The sequence below is a fragment of the Apus apus genome, chromosome 2 (genome assembly GCF_020740795.1).
Source record: "Apus apus isolate bApuApu2 chromosome 2, bApuApu2.pri.cur, whole genome shotgun sequence".
Lineage (NCBI taxonomy): Eukaryota > Metazoa > Chordata > Aves > Apodiformes > Apodidae > Apus > Apus apus.
In genome coordinates, this window is record NC_067283.1 from 42,852,923 (window position 1) to 42,870,468 (window position 17,546).

Below are 17,546 nucleotides of genomic sequence, written 5' to 3' on the forward strand. Positions count from 1 at the left end.
AGGAACAATAAATGATGTTATTTCCTACGGGTGGCTCTGGGAGAACTACACAGCGACGCCAAATCACAGCAGCAGAAATGAGAAACACTTGAGTTATTTACTAATATTTTATTTTTTTAATTATTACAAAATATTTTAGAAAGTTCTTAAGACCAAAAAAGCATAATACATTAAAAAAGACCACAGGTTTAAAATGGAAAAAAAATAATAATATTTAAGCATTTCAGAATTATTTAAATGAAAATTCAAGGCAACACTGGTAACAAAACTGTATACAATTTTAATCTTACATGTATATATAAAATGGCTGTATTATTATCCTGATTTAATAATCAATAAAAGTCATTTAAATTATCAAAGGTATTAAAAGTGACAGATAGTTCTTAACAGCATAAAATTTAATATCTAGAGAACTACTTACTTTTACAGCAATAGACGAAAACAAAGATGAATTTCCATCTTAAAGGCACTACCAGCATCTTGATTTGTTACAATCTTATCTAATCTCCCAAAAATTTCACAAAGTATTTCCTTTCAGAGTAGAAAGCTTGGTATTTTTACTGCACCAGTTTGAATGAGGATCACCATGATGGCCATTATGCAAAAACATTTTGTACAGAGTGCTGAGCGTTGGCTGAGATCGGTCACTGCTTTTCAAGTTGGAGGGTGCAAAGGTAGAACTCAGTTGTAACAGAGCACAACCCTTCCCTGTTATTTTTAGGCGAAGAGTGCAAGTAGTAAGGCATCATTCTTTCACATATTTGGAACCCAAAGGGCACTGGTAGCTTTGTGATTTTAATGCGGGCTGAACACCAAACACAAAAATTAACATTCACAATCCACACAATGTACATGCACATTTTCAGAGCAGAAACTCAGTCTGGCCACTTAACAAGCCCCCACTTGTCCTGGAGAATCATCTGCACTGTTCTCAAGGCGCTGTAAACAAAGCCTGAAGTGGATACAGAACCTTTAAATATTTTTTGGATGGGCTCAGGTGAAACGACAAAAGGTTTTACGTGTCTGAGCAGGTGTACAACACTACTGCCACCCCCTGTGGTGAAGAAGGGAGAAGACAATCCCCAGGTAGATTTACTGGGCCAGTTGCTTCTTTCCACAAGTTTTACTACAAGTTAAGATTGTACAGAGATGGTTACTTTGCCATAACAGAAAAAACTTAAGACAGCTGCTTGTTACAGCAGTTCTACCAGAGCTCCCACCACTTCCCTGAACAATCCTTAATCCACTTCACTCAGAATCAGTCACCTTAATGTAAGTAATGTAAACAGCTGATTCAAGTAAAGCAGGCTGATTTCATCAGGCAGGAAAACAAGCAGACCACTTTGCTGACAGAGCACGGGAGAGGTAAGAGACATCCAGCCACATGCACAGAGCTCCTGCAGAAACAGATGTTTAATCCAGCTCCAACACCATTCTGTGGAATCAGTCTAATTAAAGGACAGACACTCAAAGCCTGGATCTGGCACCAGAAGCATACAAGGGGGGATGTCAAGACTACGGGAGACCAGTCTGCTCACCCATTCCAGCAAGGAAGTCTCTCCCCTACCTAGTCTGTGAGGGCAGAAGAGCTAGGAGATAGCATTATCTTCAGAAGCTGATAAAGCAGTTAAGGGAAGGAATGACCTTGCAGAGGCAGAGAACAGCATGCACACTAGCAAACCTGCTTATCAACTATTTTAAAACAGAACAAAAGGAACACCTCATACTTACAAGCCTAGGGTGAATAGTACTGCCATGTAGAAACTGCTTTCTTAGCCAACAAAGGGTTGAGAAGCAACAATTTAGCAGTTGCCTTGAACCCATAACCAATATGTGTCTCATCTGCTGTGACAGACTAATGCCAGCTGTACAGTATCTGGGATGGAGCACTACATTGTGAAGAATAGCAGGACTCTATTAGTAAACTCCTGAGACATACGGGAAAACAACTAACTAACTAGTTTCCCAAAGACTACTGTTAGTAGCTTTCATTTGCTGATGGCAAATGCTTGCATCTCTTTCAGTCAGAGATGCAGTCTGATCCTCAGATCTCTGCATGGATCAGTCAGTTGGTGAGAGAACCAGTATAAACAACCTACTTGTAACAGCTAAAATTAAAACAAAACCCATGCCAGAACCGCCTCACTATGCCAACCCAAAACACTCTGGGGATGCCAGCATGGACGTAGTAGGAGAATCCATCAAACCAGTCTGCAAAGGATAACAGACCTCCCATGAGCAGACTGTTGGCCTTTTGTTTCAAAAGGCCTAATGGTCAGCTCATGGGATTCAGGAGACCTTGGTGAGAGCCACCTTCTTCTGACATCAACTCCTTGTGGCACCTTCTCATAACAATAACTTGCTCTGTATTTCAGTTTCTCTCTGTAGTAGGCATCATAAATAGGGAGGCCAAAGCAGAGAGATGACTTTACAGATCCCTTTCAGTACCTGTATCTCCATTTCAGAACTTTACACCAGTAACAACGCACTTGGAGGAAGGGAAGGGGAGAATTCTATAGAAAAAGCAACCAAAACCCAGAACTACATTCACCTATTTTCAATCTAAGAAAAATTACAGGCAAAATTACCTCAAGATAAATGGTGCTGCACTGCTTAATAAATAGCAGCAGCACAGTGTTACCCTCACACTATATTTACTGCTTTTAATTAGAGATCGAGATTTTGAGACTACAGACATTTTTATGTGAAAATAAACTCAGTAGAAAACTGGGCAGTAAAAAATAAAACCCCTTAGAATATTAATCACAGATATGGACACAATCCCCAAAGCAAGACACTGCAAATCATAGCAGAGACAGTTCTCATTGTGGGACGTTTCGTATCACCAGTAACACTGCTTGTAAACAAAACATCTCTGATCTACCCAGTTTTCAGATACAGTTACAACAAGCTCTGTACAACTAGACTGAGATTAAGCTCTAGTGCAAATGGACACTAATAAATACGGGGTAGGGGTGGGGAAAGCTAGTCCCAAGAGAATTTCTTCTTCACAAAGCAGGGAATTTTTTGAGGGACAGTATGTCTTTTTTGCATGACTCTAAAACCAAACTATACAGCTTAAACTTGGTGCTTCACACCACCTGTCAAAATTTTACATTCTCCAAGCAAAGTGTAGTGTTAGGCTTGAGTCTGAGACCTCAGAGAAAGAGCATCACAGAAAATGGCAACACTGGAAAAACTTTGACCTTCTTTCATAGTCCTTTATCTTACAACAGCTTCCTCACCCGTTTCCAAATACAGCTTGCTCAGCCAATTTCTGGAGGGCTCGGTCTCACTGCTGCCGCAACAGGTTACAGGACTATAAATCTGTCAGACTAAGGTATTGATGAAATGGAGTTAATGCCTGGAGGACACGGAAAATGTCACGAGCACTCCCAACAAGAAACGTTTTTGCATAATCAGCTTTTTCTCATTTGCTTTGGTATTTCGGAACATCTCCTGGCTTACAGCAATTTGCCCTAGTTTTGAAGGCTTTCCTCTGAAGTGAGGTCTAGCAGTCTTTTTTCTACCTCAGACATCTGAAAAATGCCTTTTCACCACTTGATTTCTTCTACAGACATCAACAGCTCCTCTGGTATGTCCATCACTCATCTGATAAATGTTGCATCAGTAGTGTTTCTTGCACTCCTACAGCCTGTCACATTTAATTCACATCAAAGGTACAGGTGCTTATTTACCTGTTTAGCAACTGACTTAGTCAGCAGCAAGAAGTCTCAAGCTGGTGACATTTTAAAAAACAAATAAAATGGTGGGGTTTGTAACCATTCTGGCAAAACTCACCATTTACTATGCATAAACAAGCTGCATATGGTATTAACCTTCCAAGTAATATTCACCAGGATAGTACCAACATGCTGTAACATTTTTCCCATTTATGTTTTCAGATTGCCACTCTTCGGGCTACTCCACAAAAATACTTATGCTTCCATCTTTTCCCTCTCACAGCTGGGTTTTCAAGTTTCTTCCTGCAACTTTTACAGCTTTCAAACCAATCTGAAAGAAGATTCTGGCATAAAAGTCCAAACTTTGAGTATCATGGGGTGCAAAACTGTCTCCTTAACACACCTTTACATTACCCTTTCCATAAAACCCTTACACTCACTATCCCATTAAAATGATTTCCACAGACTGAACTGAGACATATGAATAGTCAAAACAAAAGTCCTTACATAAGGGTAGGCATTCTGGAAGGGTCTGATTCTATGTCCCTTTTACACTCACAGTTTGACCAGTAAGTACAAGAATGAATTCTGCTGTACTAATTTTAACTTGTAACAGAAGTATCTGGTCCATTTATACAGAAAATATCTTTAGCTTTTAGGTCAGAATTTATGCATTGCACATTAACCATTATTAGTCATCTTTGCCAAATTCAAATCAGCAGGCTGTTGACCTTCAGTTATTCCAATTAGACATGAGGTTTTTTAGTGTATGGTACCTGGACAGGTGGCAGGACCAGTTATTAAGCAGGACCAGTTACCTTATAACATGATGCTCAAGATGCCATTACCGGACCTAAAGATCTACAAAAATTTGCAATGAGCAATGCATACAAAATTCATTAGAAAGAAGAGACATAAGTTGTTACCTACAGTGCACTGAAAGTTCATTTTAGTTTGCTCCATTTAAAAAAAAAAAAAAAAAAAAAGGAAATCATTCCAGAAAGTTAACTTTGTTTATTCAGTGGCTGATTTTCTGTGGCACTCTGAGGGTTACCAGGATTTTCAGTGCGTTCGTCAATGTTTTGTTTCCGACCGTGAAAATACTCTATAATAATTTCAGCTAAAAATGCAACACTTGCAAAAAATCCAAGCACCTGTGAAAGTGAAAGGAACATATTATTTTAAAATGTACAAACTTTAACAGTATTCTAACATTGTTTGGAGAGATTTGCTGGACTGTTTGCATATGTTAATAATGCTCATATATTAAGATCACAGTTCCTCCTTAAATCATTGGTTCCATTTAAATTAGAAGCAAATCAGAAATAATAATTCTAGCACATTTAAGGCAAAACTTTTTACAGTTCTCATTCTCTTAATCAAGCCTGAACCATCCAATATGTTCTAAACAGCCCTTAATAGTAAAAATATATTAATTTTACTAGAAAGACAGGCTGAGAGAGCTGGGTTTGTTCAACCTGGAGAAGAGAAGGCTCTTCTGAGACCTTATAGTGGCCTTCCAGTACCTGAAGGGTCTACAGGAAAGCTGGGGAGGGGCTTATTTCACCAGAGAGGGCAGTGATAGGATGAGGGGTAATGGTTTTAAACTGAAAGAGGTTAGACATCAGGGAGAAATTCTTCACCATGAGGGTAGTAAGGCACTGGAGTACATTGCCTAGTGAGGTTGTTGATGCCCTCTCTCTAGAGCTGTTCAAGGACAGGCTGGATGAGGCTTGTGCAGCCTGGTCTAGGGTGAGGTGTCCCTGCCCATAGCAGGGAGGTTGGAACCTGATGATCCTTAAGCTCCCTTCCTACCTTAACCATTCTATGATTCTATGAAAAAGCAGTTATTAAAGAAGCATGGCAATGGTGGTATAGCAAAGTATTTATCCAAGAGATGCCTGCTGTTCAAGGGACTAAGGGAAGAAGAGTAACACATGGAAGATGAAGGAAGATAAGATCTGCAGAGCCTAAGCAAGTCCTTACCGGGTCAGCAAGGGTGGGATGAAATTACAGTTACTGACATTTCGTTATTAGTCATGGCAAGATAGCAATAAGGAGAAGGTTGGTTTTAGCAGTTTCTTTCAAACAAAGCAACACATGCACTATTCTAACTTCTACCTAAATTTTACACAACTGGTTTGCCCCAAAGCAATTTGACAATAGTAAGTCTTAAATCAAAATAATTTTTGTTTTTCCAGCACCAGAAAAAAAGAACCTGAAAAACTTTCTACTCAAACCATTATGTTTGAATGTATCAACGTCACAGAAGACAACTACACAAAAGCATGTCTCTCTAACAGCTTGTGCTGCCTTTGGTACAGAATTGTTTTGCTTTCTTTTCTAACTTATTTTTTGCCATTCAATAATAAAATCAAAATTTCATCTTTTAAACACACATATTCACAATTTCAAGGTTATTCTAAAGAAGTGCCAAACGAGTGAGGAATTATGACATCCACAGCATCCCAAACTCTCTTCAGTGCCTTGCTTGGAGCCTTTTTATTGTTCCCTGAGAGATGCATGCCCTGTTCCTCTTCTAAGTATTTCTGTCACTGAGGAAACTGCTGCTCTTATTGCAGCCTTTGCCAGTCAGCATTCTCCATATATGCTTTATAATGCCTGGCAAAAGACGTGGTTTCTTGCTGACTTTGTGAGGGGGAGGCATTATGAAAGGACAATTGAGGAAAAAAGTAGGCATTTCAGAGACAGGGTATCAGAGAACGGGGGAAGCTGTGAGAGGAGTCAAAGTCAAAACAGTGACAGATGACAGGGAATAAATAATATGGAGCCTAGGCAGTGAAGTCTGAGGGACCCAGAAGCAAGCCACAACTGCTGGAGAGCTTCAAATGCACACAGAGATTTCCAATCCTGAGGAATGCCTGCTCTTTGGATTTCTTGAATTCCTCAAGGCCTGAAATAGCTAATTCCTCCTGAAACATCTCAATGCACTTAATCCTGTTCCCTGCCCAACCTCATCCCTGCAAATTGAGTGAGGTTTAGAGGTTAGAGAAATTAACGTGCACAATAAATACAAAGTAAAATATGCAATTTTAAGACTTACATAGGCAGCATTTTCAGCAGCAGACCCAGAACTGGTCACAGCAAGCACTATTGACGCTATCAGAAAAAAGAAACTTATGGCTAGCATGGCCCAAAAATTCTGCAAATATAAAAAATTAAAAAAGAAAGTTATAGAATTGTAGATCTACTATCTGAAAAAGAACAAGCATCATAACAGCAGCTGAGTTAGTCTGCCAGTGAATTTATGCTTTGAAACTTTGATGCTAATGGGAGCTTCAGCAAATATATTTTACAGCTATATTCCAAAAACATTCAACATTATCAGCTATTTAAAAGACTCTGCATTGTGCATTTCCCTGTTTTTGTCTTCTTTAAGTATTTAATTCTTTTTTGTCTAACTTCTTTCACAATCAAATTCAGGCTCAGGTGAACCATGCTAGCATGTAAGACATTTAGGAAGCCAGAAACCTGTAAGGAAACGTGCTCATTCAAATCTCTTGCTACACTCCCTTATCTGTACCTTCACATAAAAAAACCCTCTTGTTTGTTCTGAAGGCAATAGGAAGGGTCACTCATAAGCCACAATAATACTCTTACTGACTTTACAGAGCAACTTTGTGCCACTCCTTTATCTTCTGAAATATAAAAGCACAACTGTAACAAGTGAGATTATTACAAAAAATTACATAGGCTACACCCAGTAGGAAAACACACTAGGTAAACAGGCAATTCACAAGTTATCACACTGGCAGTAAACTGTGTTCCATATACATACATACATTCACATACATAATACATACATTCAATGACTGTGCAGCAGTGCTAGTCTGCATGAAAGACTTTCACCAAGTCCTAAAAACCTGCAGGCAACCAACATGACAATTTTGGAAAAGCTGTCAATATAAAAGGCACTCCCAAAGCTGAGTCATTTTTAAACTATAAACTACTTTAATCTAGCCTTTAAATAGAAAAGGAAATTTCATCCTGTGTAGCCTTTTTCTCCACAGTAGTCTTTAAGCACTTACAAGAAATTATTTGTTTAAAATAAAAAAGAATTTCCTCACCACTCTCTGTATTTTCTCTTCCCCAAATGTTTCATATACATCAGTGCAATACACAAACAGGATCAGGAGGCTCAAAAGAAAGGCACTGCAGCTTGTGAATTCAAAGAAGTAAAGTCCACTACAGTTGATACAATGTGCCACAATTTCTTCACAAATAACAGCCAGAAGAGAGAGAATCTGCAAACAAATAACATGCTTGAGTTGGATCAAGTCTCTAATCTTCAGCAAATAGACATCTCTGACATGAACATTAATAAACACAGCTGTAAGGAAAACCCTCAGTCTCCAATGGATCCAGTAAAATTCTGCATCACTTTTTAACAGACAGACATAATCACACAGTGACACCTAGTAGCTGGTCCATAAACTACACTCAGGTAAGCTGAGCACACACTGCTGAATGCAGGCTTCTGGAGGAAGATTCTCCCTTCGCGGTGCTGCGCGGTGGCCGGTTGGAAGCAGATGGGGCAGCGTCCCGAGCACACTGTGCGAGTGAAAACCCTGTTGCTTACAACTGCACTTCATGTTAAACGCCTTCGGGTTCAGGTCGGAGGGGGCAATGGGATGTCACCGACACAGCCAGCCACCTCCCTGAAAATTCACAGCCAACATTACCTCCCTTGATAAACTTCAGGAGACAGTGCACGCAGCTAATAACTCATAGGCTTACGACCCAGTAATGACAGAAGCCCAGCTGTACTTGTGTTCTGGTTCTTTATCTCTCTCTCCTGGCTGGCTCGCAATTAAATGTTGTGGTCTGGGCCGAACACAACAACAAAGAGCAGCCCCATGGCTGCTGGCTCAACTGTCCCCCCCACACACACACTGGGATGAGGAGCACAAAGCTCATGGGTCGAGACAAAGGACAAGGAGGGTTCTTCACCGATTTAGATCCTGGGCAAAACAGACTCAGTTTGGGGAAAAAAATAATAGTTTAATTTCACACTAATCACACCCAGGACACAGACAAGACAAAGAGCAGGGCTTACATATGTTACCCCACCCCTCCCTTCTTCCCAGGCCCAAATCCCTTTGTTCCCGGTTTCTCTCCCTCCTTCCCCCCAACGGCACAGGGGGACAGGGGATGGGGTTTAGAGTCAGTTCACAGGCTGGTGGTTCCTGCTGCTCCTTCCTCCTCAGGAAGAAGGATTCCTTACAGTCCTCCCCTGCTTCCCCACGGGGTCCCTCCCATGGGAGAGTCCTCCATGAACCTCTCCTTCATGAGTCCTTCCCAGGAGGTCCGGAGCTGCTCCAGCCTGGGCTTCCCACAGAGTCACGGGCTCCTTCAGGAACAGCCAACAACCCTGGCACTGGGGTCTTCCAAAGCTGCATGATCAGAATCCACTGGCATCAAATCCACTGGCTACAAAATCCAAGTCCACTGGCCAAGTTCACCCCTCCTGGCACATTCAGGGCATGTTCCACCACATTCCTCCACGAGGGGGGGTCAGCTCCTCCAGGGGGACAGCTGCCATCTCACCATGGGTTGCAGGGAGACTTCTGCTTGGGCACCTTCTTCCCCTTCTTCCTCACCAACCACCAGCACCACTCTCCTTCCCCAGCACAGCTCTTCTCCTTTAAGCGCTTCTCTGCTCAGATGTTATAGCTGTTCTTTTGTATGTTAATCGCTGAGACGCATCTATTGTCCCTCTAATGACTCCTTGGCTGAGTTCGGAGCAGGGGGAGCTTCTCAGCATCTTACCAGAACCACTCCTGGGGCCCTTCCCCTGCTACCAAAAAAACCACCAAACCAAACCAGAACAACTTGTAGTTCACCTTCCTGCCACAGTATGCATTGAGGAAAACACGAGTTAAATCCTGTACAGTAAACACAGATCTTCTGTGCATTTTCTGCTATTTTATTGTACAAGAAAAAAATATTGCTTTATTTAAATGCTCTGTCATTGTGGCCACTTCTTGCTAGTTTCCTTCACCCCATAAAGTTGACACAGATCCTTGCAGCAAGGAGTTCACCACACTGAAACAAAACCATTAGTAGGAATCAGACTTGGTCATAAAATGGAGACCGATATAAGGATGAAGACCCTGTTTTTCATGACAGCATTTGGGCACTAATGAGGTTGACATGTTCTCTAAAAAAAAGTAAAAAAAAAATAATCTAAAATTCAGAGCTGTTATTTTCTCAGTTATTAGAAACTGCAGATGTTTCATCAACACCTTATTGTTTGGTTTCAGTTTTCTGACAGTAAACATAAGAACAGCAATTTAGCACGTGGGAAAACTTCCCCTGCTATGCCAGATCTCAGAAAGGCATTTCAAAGCATCGTGTTTTGAAAATCCTGCAATCATATAAAGTAAACAGGATCTCAGAAAGGGAAAGAACTCAAGCTGGGAAACTGCAGTATTACTATCAGGCTTCCACATAACTTCCCTTCTCTCCCCCAGCAGCTGGCAAGGCAAACTTCTCAGCAGCCCCCGCACCTAAAACAGTGACTACAGTGGCTGTCTGAGGAATGTTTTGAACTCTGAGTTTCCAGTTTTGAAGGTTTGGTATTGGGTTTTGTTTGGGATTTTTTGCATTTCAAAATATGGGCTTACAGTTGCGTCCAATGACTTTCAATGTCACATTTTTGGAAGAAAAACGCCATGCACCAGTACAGGTTGGGGGCTGACCTGCTGGAGAGCAGTGTAGGTGAAAGGGACCTGGGGGTCATGGTAGACAGGAGGATGACCATGAGTCAGCAGTGTGCCCTTGTGGCTAAGAAGGCCAATGGCATCCTGGGGTGTATTAGAAAGGGTGTGGTTAGTAGGTCAAGAGAGGTTCTCCTCCCCCTCTATTCTGCATTGGTGAGGCCACATCTGGAATATTGTGTCCAGTTCTGGGCCCCTCAGTTCAACAAGGACAGGGAAGTGCTTGAAAGAGTCCAGCGCAGAGCCACAAGGATGATTAAGGGAGTGGAACATCTCCCTTATGAGGAAAGGCTGAGGGAGCTGGGTCTCTTTAGTTTGGAGAAAAGGAGACTGAGGGGGGACCTCATCAATGTTTACAAATATGTAAAGGGTGAGTGTCAAGACGATGGAGTTAAGCTTTTTTCAGTGAAGACCAGTGATAGGACAAGGGGTAATGGATACAAGTTGGAGCATAGGAGGTTTAAGATGAATATCAGGAAAAATTTTTTTACTGTAAGAGTGACAGAGCACTGGAACAGGCTGCCCAGAGAGGTTGTGGAGTCTCCTTCGCTGGAGACATTCAAAACCCGCCTGGATGCCTTCCTGTGTGATGTACTCTAGGTGACCCTGCTCTGGCAGGGGGGTTGGACTAGATGATCTTTCGAGGTCCCTTCCAACCCCTAGGATTCTATGATTCTATGATTCTATGATTTTTCACAAGGTCAGCTAAAGCGCGAGATACGTTTTCATGTGTAGTTCTAGCTCTTTTTATCAGTGCTGAAGACTGAATGCCATCGCATCGCCGGGGATGAAACTGAAGAGAAAGGAAATAAACCTACCCTTAAAAGAATTTATAAGCCCAAATAACCACAGTGATTTAAATAACTGAAGAAATCCTCTCCACTGCAGGTACAAACAAGGAGGAAAAAAAAATCCCACTCAAAGAGTAGCTATAAAGGGTTCAGTGTCAATTGAATGAGATTTACCAAGGGGAGACCTATGTGACACTCGTCCAAGTCAATATTCAGTTCTTTATTAATAAGCTGAATAACAAAGTCAAGTACACAATTAAAAAAAGTGTTGGCTTGAACGATGTTAATTAGTGTATCTGCAGCACATTTATAAGCTGCCACGGAGATCTGCTTGGGTTTCTTAACTTGTTTCTTGGTATCACTATAAGAAACAAAAGGGATTGCTCTGTCGTAGTACTACAAAAAAAAAAAAAAAAGAATAGTTTTCAATACCACTAAAAGAGTAGTTCCTAACTTCAGTTAATATAGTTACAGCTATATAATACAGCAAGAACTTCTTTCTACTATTTTCCAGAAGATTATAATATTTCTAATTCACTTGCACTTCAGTAACTTCCCACTATTAGGTACAGTATAAATCCATGAACTATTTTAAACAAGCCAGGAGATCCCACATTTTGTTCAGTTTTCCAAGAACTGTTTTGCTGGAGATCCACCTTCATCCATCAGTGTTAGTCCTGGGATGACTACAGACCTCTACAGACTTACATGAAGCAGCCAAAGCTCCTTCTGTTTTGTTTTTACATCTGCCTCCTCCACACCAACCCCATAGAGAATCCCTAGCAGCCCATGCCCAGAATATCACTACTGCTTTTTTTTGAACCATCAACAGCAATTGGAGGGGGGCAGCTCTGTAGTTCCTCGTTTTCTTGAGAGCTAAACCTTCCAGGCAGGTTATCTCTTCACCCAAAGCCCAGGATAACACCTGAAGACAAAAGCAGGCAGCCACCACCACCTTCCTTCCCTCTCACCCAGAGCCCTACACCACTGGAGATGCGGTGCCAGCGCTGGTGGGGAGGCAGAGGTCACCCAGCAGGTAGGTCAAGGAATGGTTGAGACCATGCACGGGCTGCAGAGAGGTGCACGGGGACACAAATAGGTTGGCACCAGGCTCACTGGTTCCTGCAGGAAAATCCACGCCTTGCTATATGCATGCACTGCTAGCTTTCGTGCACCTTATAAAGGGAAAAGTGTCACTGGAGATGCAATTTCCAACTTAAAAAAAAAAATTAAAATATTAGTCCTATCTGTCTGTATGCACAATAGAAATTAAACTTCTTCATCTGTCCCTGTTGTGGGTTAACCCCAGCAACCAAATAAGCACAACAAAGCTATCTGCTCACCCTGGTGGGATGGAGGAGAGAATCAAAAGAGTAAAAGTGAGAAAAGTCCTGGGTTGAGATAAAGACAGTTTTATAGGTAAGGCAAAAGCTATGTGCACAAACAAAGCAAAACAAAGAACTAAATCACTCTTTCCCATCGGCAGGCAGGTGTTCAGCCAAGCTGGGCTCCATCACGCGTAACGGTTACTTGGAAAGACAAACACCATCACTCCAAACATCCCCCCTTCCTCCTTTTCCCCCCAGATTTACATGGCTGAGCATGACATCCTATGGTATGGAATATCCCTTGGGTCAGCTGGGATCAGCTGTCCCAGCTGTGTCCCCTCCCAACCCCTTGTGCACCCCCAGCTTACTTGCTGGTGGGTAGTGTGAGGAGCAGAAAAGGGTTTGGGCTCTGTGTGAGCACTGCTCAGCAGTAATTAAAGCATCTCTGCATTATCAACACTTTTCAGCACAAATCCAAAACACGGCCTTCCCCCATGCTAGCTACTATGGAAAAAATAACTGTCCCCATCAAATCCAGCACATTCTCTTACCAGCAAGAAGTTACTCATTGATACCGACATTACTGTTACAAGTTCCTACAGAAGTGTCACATTTCTAAAGTAGATTTAATAAGTGAAAGGCTACAAAAGAATGCCATGAAAACAGAGCAGATCAATGAACTTTCTAACAGGCCTGTAAAGATGCTGAGCAGTGGTATTCCCAGTACAAAATCTTCTAAAACAGATGGATGCACATATTAGCTCTGTAAGTCTCCACAATCAGAGCTACTACAGGAAGTGAACAGCTCAGAAAATGAGCAGAGGTTTAAGACTGAATTACAACTTTCCTTTCCAGTTGGAGCATTCGGGTTGAAGTCAAGCAATAGTTGATGACAAGTATTTCTGCTTGAGAATTCATTTCTACCTCAGTCTTGGCACAACATGTGGTATGCCATTTACCTTTGTGCAGAATTTCAACAACAAAAACATTCCATCTACGTATTAAATATATATACATATAAACACGTGCAATAAGCATGCCCCCCAGCATCCTTTTAGCAGTTACATTTTCATTATTTGCCTAAAAAACTTTAAGAAATAGACTAAGATCAGAGTGTATGCCATTATTCCGCAGACAAAAAGCATTTCTAAGGTCTGCAAATCAGTTTTCTGAATGTGACTTCACAGTATGTTGTCAAATACTTGATCACTTCTGTAATGAAGACGGCTGATTTCTGAGCACAATACCCTGTTCAGCAGCTCACATGTTTATAGATGGGTAATCTCAGTAACAACCACTATTGTAACACATGGATAATAGATGTTAATGATCATCACCATCACTGACATTGCCAAAAATCAATGCTTCCCAAATCAGGGACAATTTTCTTACTGCAGATACTGAGGCTTCCACCTTCAGGAGTTTCTAGGACTTGTTTAAAACATTTTGACCAATAACTCAAAGATCTGTGCATTTTGATAAAGGGATACAAAAAGGGAGGGCATAAATCTTGGAAACTAAGAGAGTAAATGACTAACTCTTGCTGAAGGAAAGGTACAGGCCATAAACTACTAATTCTTTAGAAGAGTATCAAGCGGCTATCCATCCTGTTCAAGATAATAATAGTTTTCCTTTTTACACCTAGAAAGCCTTTAAATGAAAGCTTCTGTTCAGATACACAGTGTAAGACTTTGATACACTGGTAAATTTGCATATGTACTAGTTTATTTGAGTTGGTGAACTGACTTATATAAATGATCTGCTTGTCTGGGAGCAAGAGCCAGTGGATCTAGATTTATTGATCTCCAGTAGATGAAGTAGAAATTGGTGTCCTATCACATTTATTTATTTAAAGCATTCTTGGGTGTGACTTTTTAAAACACTCTTAGAAAACATTACTTTTGGCAGCTTTGCCTTTACCAGCACTCAAGGATCTTATGTTTCTTGTTGAGGGTTTTAACTGCGTGGGACAAAGTTTAAAAACCAATGTTCTCTTTCTGAAAGGGTGAAGTAATGAGAAAGGGCTGGAAATCACCTACGATTCCTGTAAGCATGAGATATCTGCCAAAAAGGCCACTCTGCTGGCTGCAAAAAGTACCCTGACACACATTTACAGTCAGCTGCCCTTTCCCACTGTCGGTTTCACTACTTCCCTGCCAGTACTTCAGAATGATGCTCCTCATGTCCTTATCAGCCCAGTCACACTGGCACAGTTTGGAAGAGCCCACAGCTGCACGCAGAACAAACTGGAGTCTGAAACGGGTGCCCAACAACTGAAAGCATTCAGGAATGACATTACGTGTCACAAAAAGCAAGCAGAAGATAAGCCTTTTATTTCCTGGTGAGCACAGGACTGCTCAACACAGAGTGTTGGCGATACCTCACGTACTAGGTCACCACCAACACCGCACTTTTCTGATGCAATTTTCTACCACAAGTCACGGGAGAAATGAGTCCCTCATTATAGCACTGGCAGTGCAGCGCGATCAGCTTAGAAATGGGCTGCAGGGGCGGCAGGAGAGGGAGCTCCAGATCTGATGCCCCAGCAAACCCTTCTCAGTTCTACTGCCCTACCCTGAGGTTCAACCAAAGGCTTTTACTCTCCTGCTTTCATCCAACACGGCCCTCAATACTAAGTTTCCTGTGAGGTTTCCCTCTGGTATTAAACAGTAAGGACAGCAGGCAGCTGAAGCGCAGCGGCCAGAGCCCCGAGCCTCGTTCCGCGCCGCGCACACAACCCTCAGGTCTCGGCACCGCTCCTGTAGCTAGAACCAGAAAACAGAACAAGGCTGTTACCTCCCCACCACAAAGATGACCCACATCTGCGGAGACGACGGCATTGTTAGACACCTTTCCAGCTGAGGTACAACTCTGGGCTGCTTTAGTCACCTACAGCAAAGCCGGGCGTTGCTACGCCTGAGGCCGGGCTCCCTGACCGGCAGCAGGAACTCCCCCGAAAGCCCCTGTGCCACCACCTCCCCCAGCCCGCGCTTTGCCAGAGCGGAGAGTTCCATCTCCAAGCGGCGGAGGGAGGGTTGCCCACCCTAGAGCCCGAGGTCCCCGGAACAGGCTGACGCCTGTACCGGAGCTGCCCTCCTGGAAGCCAGGAGCCCGGCGCAGCAGCTGCGGACACGTCGGGCAGGGTCCGGCCGGAGCCGCCGCCCCCCCGGGGCTCTGTCCCGGGCACCCGGGCGCGGCCACCGCGGGGAAACTTCCAGCTTCTCCTCGCCTCCCCAGGCAGCCGTCCTGCCCGCGGGTGCTCGCTCCGGACCGCGGCCCCGGCGGCGGCAGGGACAGGGCCCTGGCTGGGGCTGAGGGCGGGCGGGAGGTCGGACAGACAGACAGACAGACAGACAGACGGACGGACGGACGGGAGGGACTCACGGCCTGCAGCGCCTTGGCCGGCAGCCGCCAGCCGCGCAGGTGCCGCAGGGAGCAGCCCCAGGGGCGGCGGGGCGGCTTGGCCTGCGGCTCGGTGGTCGGGTTGTAGACGGCGCCGTTCTCCATGGCCGCGCCGGCTGCCGGCTGGGGGAAAGCGAAAGCAAAAGGGGCGGAGGAGGCGAGGCAGGCGGGGAAGGCGAAGGGGAAGGCGAAGGCATCGGAACGCCCGGCCCAGGCGGGACAAAGGCCCCTCCTGCAGGGAGAGTTGTCACCCCAAAGCCCCTGCCGGCTGCCGAGAGGGGTGGGGAGGGGCTGGGGCAGCGAGGGGCTGGGGCAGCGAGGGGCTGGGGCGGCGAGGGGCTGGGGCGGCGAGGGGCTGCGCCGGGGTGGCCTCAGGCATGAGTCTGTGCTCAGTTTTGTGAGGGGTGCCCCCATTACGAAGAGTTTACGAGGTTATTTACTTTCCCGTTGTCACACCAGATGATGATATCGGAATTATTTTTTAAGCCGAAGGTTTCCCTGCTTACATTTCTTGTTACTGAGAGGAAACGCTCCTGTCCCCCAGTCTCTACTAATACCTTTGCCCAGATCGACTTTTAAAAGAAGGTACAGCTTTGGGTGCCTGTCTAAGAGTAGATCGAGCCCCTTGTATGTAAGCAAAGGTGTGTCACATTCACTTTTATATTAGTAGTGAGTTGTCCACAGAACTGTTATGGCCCTTCATAGTCAAGTTCACACATACTTCACCTATTTAAACTCAGATACAATCTACTGGTAGAAAAGACGGCAATTTGCTTCCTTAACCTTAGCTCTCCATGCTGCAGGACTAGCAGCAGGCCATAAGCATCACCTCTCCCAGCAAGAAAACATAAGCCAGGGTCCCCAGACAGGATGGTACAGACTTGCCTGTGCCATAAAGAATGTTCAGCGGCAGGAAGGCAAATGAGTAGGGCAAGCCCCGCAATTCCCAAGGCATGGGAGTTCCCGCTAAAGTAAGGTATCTGGGTGCGCCCCAGCTTCTGCCTGGGGCTGGGATGAGACTGACAGGGACGGCTCTGCTGGCAGCATCCCAGACTGCAGGACTGAGCAGGTAGGTGCAGCCAGTAACATTTACTGTTGCCACTTGTGAGTGCATTTGTAACTTTTTTTTTTTTTTTTTTTTGCATGAATACATTATAAATAAGATTGCATTACAGAGGCTGGCATCTCTCTTCTGAAGGTAATTCCCTTTTTGTTTACTTTTCTTCCTTGGTAGTATCTCAAAACTGGCTGAATTACTCCAAAGCCACTAAGTGTGTGACTAGGGTTGGAGTGAGACAGGACTTAGCAGAGAGAGAACCAAGTCAGTTCTCCTTTTAAGGTGTTCAGTAGCACCTAAGGCTATTTTGTAGTTGTTCCCTTTTGAATCTTCACCCATGACTTAATGCAGTATTGCTGGATTATAAACACAGGTGTTAGTATTGAAGACAACAGTCTTGAAGAGAGACTGCTTTTCAAGGAGTCACAGAAACACAAAACAAGACTACAAAAGATAAAACATACTGCAACGTTTTTCTAGTTACTGCTGTCCCTAAGAGTTGTTTTTCCTGTTCTGGCCTTCTAGAAATACATGGCAATGATGCA

General features: G+C 43.6%; 1 protein-coding gene across 1 annotated transcript; it reads right to left on the bottom strand.

The window, feature by feature from the left end:
- Positions 1-4,682: 4,682 nt before the first annotated feature.
- Positions 4,683-16,068, bottom strand: CMTM6 (CKLF like MARVEL transmembrane domain containing 6). Its single transcript, XM_051612915.1, has 4 exons — positions 15,927-16,068; positions 7,772-7,948; positions 6,748-6,846; positions 4,683-4,837 (listed from the first exon to the last, which is right to left on the bottom strand). Exons 1-4 carry the CDS (start codon positions 16,047-16,049, stop codon positions 4,688-4,690), a joined length of 549 nt encoding a protein of 182 aa, XP_051468875.1. The 5' UTR covers positions 16,050-16,068; the 3' UTR covers positions 4,683-4,687.
- Positions 16,069-17,546: the final 1,478 nt, after the last annotated feature.